The 9,890-nt window shown below is 48.0% G+C and overlaps 2 protein-coding genes across 5 annotated transcripts in view; one reads left to right on the top strand and one right to left on the bottom strand.

Moving 5' to 3' along the window:
• The window catches only part of ANAPC15 (anaphase promoting complex subunit 15), a 69,710-nt gene extending 60,481 nt beyond the window's left edge, over window positions 1–9,229 (bottom strand). Inside the window, exon 1 of one of the 2 annotated variants that reach the window (XM_030831141.3) lies at window positions 8,842–9,229. The gene's annotated coding sequence lies outside the window, so the exon portion shown is untranslated. The remainder of the gene's footprint in view (window positions 1–8,841) is intronic. The other variant, XM_070046157.1, reaches the window with a different exon arrangement.
• Window positions 3,817–8,171, top strand: LOC115839470 (folate receptor beta). 3 transcript variants are annotated; one of them, XM_030831127.3, is made up of 5 exons: window positions 3,817–3,926; window positions 5,708–5,869; window positions 6,928–7,116; window positions 7,229–7,364; window positions 7,514–8,171. In XM_030831127.3, exons 2-5 carry the CDS (start codon window positions 5,720–5,722, stop codon window positions 7,798–7,800), a joined length of 762 nt encoding a protein of 253 aa, XP_030686987.1. In that variant the 5' UTR covers window positions 3,817–3,926; window positions 5,708–5,719; the 3' UTR covers window positions 7,801–8,171. The 3 variants fall into 3 exon arrangements, with proteins under 3 accessions (XP_030686987.1, XP_069902355.1, XP_069902354.1); XM_070046254.1 differs by having other exon boundaries at window positions 3,826–3,930; window positions 5,714–5,869; XM_070046253.1 differs by having other exon boundaries at window positions 3,830–3,921; window positions 5,691–5,869.
• Window positions 9,230–9,890: the final 661 nt, after the last annotated feature.

A 9,890-nucleotide genomic window follows, 5' to 3' on the forward strand; every position in this document is an offset into this window, starting at 1 on the left:
TAAGGCCGTGCGCCACAACTACTGAGCCTGCGTCCTAGAGCCCACAAGCCACAACTACTGAGCCCGCGTGCCACAACTACTGAAGCCCTTGTGCCTAGAGCCCGTGCTCTGCAACAAGAGAAGTCACCGCAATGAGAAGCCTGCGCACCGCAACAAAGAGTAGCCCCCGCTCGCCGCAGCTAGAGAAAGCCCGTGCACAGCAACGAAGACCCAACGCAGCCAAAAATAAATTAAATAAATAAATAAATTTATTTTAAAAAAATAAAATAAAATAAAATAAAATAAAATGTGTGGCCCAGGATAAAAAAAAAAAAGAAGAATACAGTTCCATTCACAATAGCTTAAAAAAGAATCAAATACACAGGAAAAAATTTAACAAACGAAGTAAAAGACTTGCACAGGGGACTCCCCTGGCAGTCCAGTGGTTAAGACTCCGTGCTTCCCAGCCGCATAGCACAGGGAGATCAGCTCGGTGCTTTGTGACCACCTAGAGGGGTGGGATAGGGAGGGTGGGAGGGAGGGAGACGAAAGAGGGAAGAGATATGGGGATATATGTATAACTGATTCACTTTGTTATAAAGCAGAAACTAACACACCATTGTAAAGCAATTATACTCCAATAAAGAATTAAAAAAAAAAAAAAAGACTCCGTGCTTCCACTGCAAGGGGTGTGGATTCAATCCCTAGACAGGGAAATAAGATCCCACATGCCACATGGCGAGACCAAATTAAAAAACAACAACAACAAAACGTGTACACTGAAAATTACAAAACATTGTTGAAAGAAATGCAAACCCTAAATAAATGGAAAGAAATTCCATGTTCATCAATGAGAAGACTTGATAGTGTTATGAGGACAATACTTCCCAAATTGATCTACAGATTGAACTCAATTCTTATCAAAATCTCAGCTGGCTATTTTGGAGTAACTGACAACCTGATCCTAAAATCCATATGGACATGAAAGAGACCTACAATAGCCAAAACAATCTTGAAAAAGAACAAAATTAGAGGACTCACACTTCCTGATTTTAAAACTTACTACAAAACTATAAGACAGTACAGTAGCAGGATGGAGCTGAGAGTCCAGATTTTTGACAACAGTGCTAAGACAATGCAAGAGGGGAAAGCATAATCTTTTCAAAATATGGTGCACGTTCACAACTGAATATTCACATGCAAAAAAATTAAGCTGGACTCTATTTTACACCACACACAAAAACTAACTCAAAATGGATCAAAGGCCTAACCATAAGAGCTAAAACTATAAAACTGTAAGAAAACGTAGGGGAAAAGCTTCATAATATTACATTAGGCAGTGATTTCTTGGATATGATAGCAAAAGCACAGGTAACAAAAGAAAAAAAAGACAAACTGGACTACATCAAAATTTAAAGCTTCTGTCCAGCAAAAGACAATTAATAGAATGAAAGGCAACGTACAGAATGGGAGAAAATATTTGCAAATCATGTATCTGATAAGGGGTTAATCCAGAATATATAAAGAACTCCTATAATTTAACAAAAACAAAATAACCTGATTAAAAAATGGGCAAATAACATGAATAAACATTTCTCCAAAGAAGATATACAAATTACCAACAAGCATACAAAAATAGGCTCAACATTACTAATCATTAGAGAAATGCAAATCAAAACCACAGTGACATACCACCTCATATCCACTAGGATGGCTACAATTAAAGAAACAAACAAACCAACAGAAAATAACAAGTGTAGCCAGGATGTGGAGAAACTGAAATCCTTGTACACTGCTGGTGGAAATGTAAAATTGTGCAACCATTTTGGAAAACAGTATGACAGTTCCTCAAAAATTAAAAATAGAATTACCATATGATCCAGCTATTCCACTTCTGGTTATATATCCAAAAGAATTGAAAGCAGGGTCCCAAAGAGATGGTTGTATACCTGTGTTCATAGTAGCATTCTTCACAATAGTCAGAAGGTGGAAGCAGCTCAAGTGTCCATGGATGGATGAATGGATAAAATGTGGTATATACACACAATGGAATATTATTCAGCTATAAAAAGGAATGAAATTCTGACACATGGATGAACCTTGAGGACATTATGCTAAGTGTAATAAGCCAGTCACAAAAGGACAAATAATGTATGACCCCAATTATATGAGATATCTAGAGCAGTCAAATTCTTAGAGACAGAAGGTTGAATGGTGGTTACTGAGGACTGGGGAGAGAAGGAAATGGGGAGCTGCTGACTAATGGAAATAGAGTTTCAGTTTTACAGGATGAAAATGCCCTAGAGATTTGTTGCACAACAATATGAATATACTTAACACTACTGAATTGTATACTTAAAATGGTTAAGGCAGTAAATTTTATATAGTCTATATTTTACAATTTTTTAAAAGGCTAAAATATTGTTTAATTGAGGTATTCTCATTTATCAGATTTGAGACAATTTTTCTCTGTGACCCTGGACTTCTGTACCTCATCTTCTACCTGTGTCCATCTGGCTGCTCATAAATTAATCTGATAGCTGCCATTTAAGCCTACTCAAGCAACCTAAATGTCCATCAATAGATGAATGGAAAAAGAAGATGTGTTCATAGTAGTATTCTTTACAGTAGTCAAAAGGTGGAAGCAGGGCTTCCCTGGTGGCACAGTGGTTGAGAGTCCGCCTGCCGATGCAGGAGACGCGGGTTCGTGCCCTGGTCCAGGAAGATCCCACATGCCGTGGAGTGGCTGGGCCCGTGAGCCATGGCCACTGAGCCTGCGCGTCCAGAGCCTGTGCTCCAAAACGGGAGAGGCCACAACAGTGAGAGGCCCACGTACAGCAAAAAAAAAAAAGGTGGAAGCAGCTCAAATGTCCATGGATGGATGAATGGATAAAATGTGGTATATACACACAATGGAATATTACTCAGCCATAAAAACAAATGAAATATTGCCATTTGCAGCATATGAATGGATGTACAGATTATGATACTAAGTGAAATGTCAGGCAGAAAAAGACAAATATTATATGATATCACTTATATGTGGAATCTAAAAAAATAATACATTGCCATGTGGTGTGGCCAAAAAAAAAAAATAATAATACAAATCAACTTATTTACAAAATAGAAACAGAGTCACAGACATAGAAAACAAACTTATGGTTACCTCACAGGAAAGGGGAGGGAGAAGGATAAATTAGGAGTATGGAATTAACAGATACACACCACTATATATAAAATAGATGAACAACAGGGATTTACTGTATAGCATAGGGAACTATATTCAATATCTTGTAATAACCTATAATGGAAAAGAATCTGAAGCTGTACACCTGAAGCTAACACAATATTATAAATCAAATATAGTTAATTAAAATTTTTTTTAAGCCTACTCAGTATATGTCAGGCTTTTCTACATATAATTCTCAACAATCTTCTTGTGAGCAAACTGAAGCTGAGAAAGATTCAGTGATATTTCCCACAGTTGTGGGAGGGATGGAGCTATCACTGGGTCCCATGACCTGGCCCCAAAGCCTGGGTTCTTTCTCACTAGGTCCCATTCCCCTCAAGTTAGCTTTATCCTAACAACCGCTTGGGGTCAAAAATTCAGATCCCCCTTGGAGATGAGCAATCATCTAGATTTTGATGCATGTTGAATGTGTAGACCCTGGAATGAAGAAATTAACAAATAAAGAGATGAATGAAAACAGGAATGGATCATTTGACAGACTAAAGCAACCCTGAAGAGGGTGGGATCGGAAGAGAAGGAAGAGCAGGAGGAAAGCTGAAAGAGGAAATTGTATCTATGCTTCCCAGAGCTCCTAGTCAGTCTATCCGGCGCTGAGGACAGAGAACACAGAGGGCAGTGCTGCGGCTTGGAGCTGCTGCCAACCTGAAGACAGGCCAATCCAGACTTGTGTGTGCGCCCAGCAGCAAAGGAGGCTCAGGCAAGTTGCCCTAAGGAGGGGATGGTGACAGGACACTGGGGAGACTTGGCAGGTTGGCGCATAGGGGCGGGGCATACCTCTCTTTAGAAAGATCACTCTGGCTCCTGCGGGGAAGGTGACTTGAAGGGGAAGATACTGCAGGAGGGAAGACCTTACCCCAAACACAGAGCCAAGGGAAGTGAATTCCAGAAACGTTTTCGGAGAGACCTTGCCAGGGCTTGGTGATCAACTGCATGGAGGATGGGGAGGGAGAGGAAAGTCTCTATTATCAACTCTTAGGTCCCTCGGTGACAGAGCCTAAAGGAAAAGATCTGTCATGGGCAGGGTGAAAGGTGAGAGGCAGTCATGGACAGAGTAGTGGGCCGTCACTTTTGCTGGGGGTCTCCCACGACTCTAAGTGCTTGTCTGGTTAGCAGCTCCAATGTGAGGGACTTTTATGTTGTCCCTCAGGTCCTAGGGTCCTGCATTTGTGTTTTGAGGGATAAGGTAGGGATCTGGTGCATCTGTCCAGAAAGAGCTGAGGAGGCCAGAGTCACGATGTGGGGGGTGGACAGGAGGAAATGGCTTTCAGAGAATAGGGAAGGAAAAAGTCTGAGAAAGCAAAGCTGTTTAAAAACAACCACCCCAGGGGCTTCCCTTGCGGTGCAGTGGTTAAGAATCTGCCTGCCAAGGCAGGGGACACGGGTTCGAGCTGGTCCAGGAAGATCCCACATGCTGCAGAGCAACTAAGCCCGTGTGCCACGACTACTGAGCCTGCTCTCTAGAGCCCACGTGCCACAACTACCAAGCCTGCATGCCACAACTACTGAAGCCCACGTGCCTAGAGCCCGTGCTCCGCAACAAGAGAAGCCACTGCAATGAGAAGCCTGCACACTGCAACGCAGAGTAGCCCCCACTAGACACAACTAAGGAAAACTCTCGTGCAGCAACAAAGACCTAATGCAGCCAAAAATAAATTAAAAAAAAAAAAGTAGAGTCCCAGTAGCAACCTAAATGTCCATCAACAGACTGAGTGGATAAAGAAGATGTGGTACATATATACAATGGAATATTACTCAGCCATAAAAAAAGAATGAAATGATGCCATTTGCAACAACATGGATGGACCTAGAGATTATCATACTAAGTGAAATGAACCAGACAGAGAAAGACAAGTATCATATGATACTGCTTATATGTGGAATCTTTAAAAAAACAAACAAAAAAACCCACCCTTGTCATTTCTGTATCATTTAACCAAACACCATCCTGCGTGTTACCTCACTTGATCCTTGTGCTGATCAGGAGAACTCAGCAGAGCTGGGTCGCTGCCACCCCAAGGGTAACAGGGTTTCTAACCTGGCATGGGAACCCAGGTGATCCAGGGTGTAAAGGCAGGGCACTTGCTGGACATAGGATGAGGGCACTGTGTGTCCCTGGCCCCTTTCAGGGGAGCAGAGCATGGACCTGAATTATTTAGTTACTTTTCTTAGATCAAGTCCAGAGAGAAGGTGAGAGCACAAGGCATCTCCTCCACCTTGGGAAGATTCCCCCAGGGCTCACCCTCTAATCCCAGATCCCCTTCTGAGCCCTTCGAGCCTGAGGTGAGGGAGCCACCCCTTTTGCCGATCTTCTCTACTTCAGTCTCAAGGAGCCTCAGGACCCCAACACTGAAGGAACAGGGTCTGACCCCATCCTTCAGTGTGGAGCTGGGGAGAGTGAGGCAAGAGGTGAAGGGGGCACCCTGCATGGGACTCTCTCCCCTCAGGCTTTGGTCTCCCTAACCACAGCTGCCTCTGCAGGAAAAGAAAGGCATGCCCTGGAAATTAACACCCCTTCTGCTGTTTCTGGCCTGGATGGCCTACCAGTGCAGTGCCCAGCCCAGGACAGACCTGCTCAACGTCTGCATGGATGCCAAGCACCACAAGGTAAAGCCAGGCCCTGAGGACAAGCTACATGACCAGGTGAGGATGGACTGTGGCTCTGGGCAGGGACGGGGCTTGTTCAGACAAGGAAGAGGAAGTCAGGGTGGCGAGGGAGGGGTCGCGGGGTCAGCCCCTTCACCACACACACACATCCTGAATTATCACTGTGGGAGAAGGTGAAGGTAGGATGCGGGGGAGTGGCTGGCGTGATTCTAGGGGTGGCCTGCTCAGGATAGGACACCGTGTCGGCAATAAGGCGGAATGATCGTTTACTGAGCACCTACCAGGTGTCATGTGTTTTCCGTGTGTGATTTCATATTCCCAGGGGTCCTGTGATGTGGGTAGATGATGTTCTCCTCCACATGACACAAATTAGGAAACTGAGGCCCAGAGAAGCACACAGACACACAAAGGAATGGGACAGGACTTGCCCTTGTGGTGGGGTAGGGGTAGGACTGAGGTGGGCAACTCCAGGGGTTTAAAGGGTGAGAGACTTCAGCGTATATTACTGCATAGCGTATCCCCTTTCCTCCTTTGCTCAGAATGCCACCTTCCAGTGAGGCTGTTCACAACCAGCCAGAAAATTTCAACAGTCATCCCATACTCCATATTTCCATTCCCTGCTGTAATTTCCTCCATATAACTGATCGGATCTTGATATATATTTTTTCTCTTTTAGTTCTTACTGTCTCCCCTCACCAGAACACATATTTCTGTTTTGTTCTCTTCTATATTCCCAGCATCTAGAACAGCAACTGGCATAAAACAAGTACTCAGTAATTATTTTTTAGTGAAAAAATAAAATACTTTGTATAAAGTATCAAGCGCTGTATAAATGAAAACTATTGTCTCCCCAAGGCAGGGTCTCTCCCAGGCTCTCACCACCCCTGCCTCCCCATCACACTGTTGTAATTGAGTCTCTCCCAAGACCAGAGTTTCTGGAGGCCAAGGACAGAGAGGTCCTAACAGCGAGCGTTCCTAGGACAACCTACCTGGGGCAGGAGGGCAAGAGCCAAATGGGAAGAGGCTGGAGGTGGCAGAGCTTGTGGTCGGGGAGGCAGTTAGTCTCATGTCTTCCCCCCCCCACCCCCCCGCAGTGCATCCCCTGGAAGAAGAATGCCTGCTGCTCTGCCAAAGTCAGCCAGGAGCTGCACAGGGACACCTCCTCCCTGTATAACTTTAACTGGGAGCACTGTGGCAAGATGAAGCCCGCCTGCAAGCGCCACTTCATTCAGGACAACTGCCTCTACGAGTGCTCACCTAACCTGGGGCCCTGGATCCAGGAGGTATTGGTGTCTCCCTCACCCCACCCCAGCAGGCTGTCGCCCAACTCAGTCAAGGCTGTTCCTACCAACATCTCAGGCTGACTGGAGCCCTCCCTCCCCCGGCTCCCCCCAGGTGAACCAGAGCTGGCGCAAAGAACGGTTCCTGAACGTGCCCCTGTGCAAAGAGGACTGTCAGAGCTGGTGGGAAGACTGCCGCACCTCCTACACCTGCAAGGCCAACTGGCACAAAGGCTGGAACTGGACCTCAGGTGAGGGCCTGAGGGTGGGGAGATGGAGGTGGAGAATGGAGAAAGGGGGTTTGAGGATTTGGGGTTGGGCAAGTATTTCTAAGGGGGGCCAGAAATGAGTTTTGGGCCCAGGGGCTGAATGTCCGTGCCTACCCTCTCTCCCCCTGCAGGATCTAACAAGTGCCCAACTGGGACCACCTGTGGCACATTTGAGTTCTACTTCCCCACGCCAGCAGCCCTGTGTGAGGGCCTCTGGAGTAACTCCTACAAGCTCAGCAACTACAGCCGGGGCAGTGGCCGCTGCATCCAGATGTGGTTCGACCCCGCCCAGGGCAACCCCAACGAGGAGGTGGCGAGGTTCTATGCCTTGGCCATGAGTGCTGGGGCCATGCCCCAGGGGATTAGACCTCTCCTGCTCTGCCTGGCCCTGATTTTGCCACTCTGGCTCCATGAATGAGTCCAGCCATCCCCAGACAGTCCTCAGGTTTGATGACCAGGCTGGGCTCAGCTCAGCTCCCACAAATGAGGAAGCCATAAGCATGCCTCCATCCATTACCCATCCCTCTGTCATCTAGTTCCTGCTCCATGGTGGGGCCTGTGGTTTCTCTGACAGCCAGTTCTAAAAAACAGACCAACACATCCGTGTTTGATGAATTATTTTGGTTGTGAGTTTGTGGGTGGTAGAGGGCAGATTCCATAGTTTTTGGATTCCTTCAGATTAGAGAAATGAGACATGGGTTTGAAACCCAGCTCTGCTACTATGTGAAAGTGAAGCAGTTGCTTGACTGCTCTAAACCATACCTCCTCAATAAAATGAAGATAATAATCCTTCCTTCTCTCATGGTTGTTAAATGTTGCCTAAAAACCATGTGTGCCTAGTGCCTGCACATTAATAGTCCTCAGGGATCCTGTTGCCCTTGTAGCCCCAAATGAGAGCGCCAAGTCCAGAACTTCATTATTTATACTGGGCCCCAAATACCCTTCCTTTCCCCCAGGCCTTGTCTGCCTGGCTCTGTGCTCAGCTCTGCTGCTCTGGGAAAGCTGGGGATGGGAGCCAGGGAAGGCTTTGGATTCCCGGGGCAGGGGGTGCAGCGGGTCTGGTGTGAAAATAAATTCACCCATGTGGATTGAAGGGGCAGAGTTGGGGCTTGGGAGCCTCAGAGGAGGAAGACAGCAGATTGGGGAGAGCATCTGTGAGGTTCCTGGGGAGGAAATACTCCGGAGCCTTGCACTGGTTCAGCCCTGCTGTATCCTGGAAGCGTGGCTGGAAAAGCGGCGGAAACCCTTAGGGGCTTCCCAGGGGCAGGAACTTCTCTGGCACCTTTGTCCCCTCCAGGGTTGGTAGATATGCCTCTCCTAGAGGATTGCTCTGTCGTTGCACAGCCCCCAGGAACTGGGCCTGAGTTTATATCTCAGGGTCTCCCCCTTCCCCTTTCCCCCTGGGGAAGCCTTTGTCTCCACATCCCAACCGCAGTTATCGTCAGAGAGGCGCAGGTACCTGTGTGAGAACGCCAGGCAGGAGGTGTCATCAAGCTAGGACGAGAACCCAGAAGTGAAGACTCGTAGTCCAGGTCTCTCCCGCCGCCTCATACCAAGAGGTGACTGATAGGGGAAGCTGGCCACAGATTGGAGGACGAGTTATTGGGTTGCTGGAGGGGTCCTGAGACGCTGTTTACCGTGTGGGTGAGTCTCAGTCACTACATTTACCTAGTCTGGAAGGCCCCACAGACCCCGCTCCACGTCCCAGGCTTTGCTCCAGCTGGGTGAAGTCAATGCACATTTGAAACAGAGAAAGGAGCTCGTCGGAACTGACCCAGACACAGGTTCAATTTAGCAACGTGAAAGTTCTCTCGCAGGTTAAAGGGGATCCTCCGACAGCGGCCTAAGAGTTGGCAGCAATGGGAGCCAGGCTGGAGGCCTGCGCCTTTAAGGATCCAGGGGGCGGAGGGGCGGGGCAGGAAGCGGACTCCCAGGAGACGCCGCCACCGGCTAGGTCTTTTTGTGGGGAGGGGCGGGCCAGACCCTCCTAAGGACCCCGCCCCCTTTCCGGGAGGCCCAGGGGGCCCTACCGCCCCTTGTGGGAGGGGAAGGGGCCGGGGGTTGTCGGAGCGAGCCTGGTCTAGGGCGCTCCTGGCTCCGCGTCCCGCCCACAGAGGCTCGAGTTTGTTGACTTGGAGGGAGTAGCTGGGATGGGGGCGGGTGCTAATAATACTCGTTCGTTCCATTGCCTCGCTTTACAGTTTACACAGCTGTCACCTTCGTTACTCCTTAATTAATAATAAAAATAGCCGCTGTTCGGGAGCGCCCACTGAATGCCAGGCCCCGTGCGGAGAGCTTTACAAGAACGGTCCTATTGCCCTCATAAAGTTATCCCCATTTTACAGAGCCGGAAGGCGAGGCTCTGAGAGGCGCCGTGACTCGCCCGAGGTCAATCGGCTGGTTAGCGGCTCCGGAATCAAGGCACTGGGCCGGGCGAGGCGGGGCGCGGGTTCTACCCCCGGCTCGGCGGAGAGCCGCGGGGGCGGGGCGGCGGGCGGGGCGGAAGGC

This window comes from Globicephala melas, chromosome 8 (assembly GCF_963455315.2).
Source record: "Globicephala melas chromosome 8, mGloMel1.2, whole genome shotgun sequence".
NCBI classification, from domain to species: Eukaryota; Metazoa; Chordata; class Mammalia; order Artiodactyla; family Delphinidae; genus Globicephala; species Globicephala melas.

Bases quoted from the DNA above. Each gene is read 5' to 3' on its own strand.
- LOC115839470 (XM_030831127.3), top strand. From the start codon at position 5,720: ATGCCCTGGAAATTAACACCCCTTCTGCTGTTTCTGGCCTGGATGGCC. The intron at 7,117-7,228 runs GTATTGGTGTCT...GGCTCCCCCCAG, and splicing joins TGGGGCCCTGGATCCAGGAG to GTGAACCAGAGCTGGCGCAA. The intron at 7,365-7,513 runs GTGAGGGCCTGA...CTCCCCCTGCAG, and splicing joins AGGCTGGAACTGGACCTCAG to GATCTAACAAGTGCCCAACT.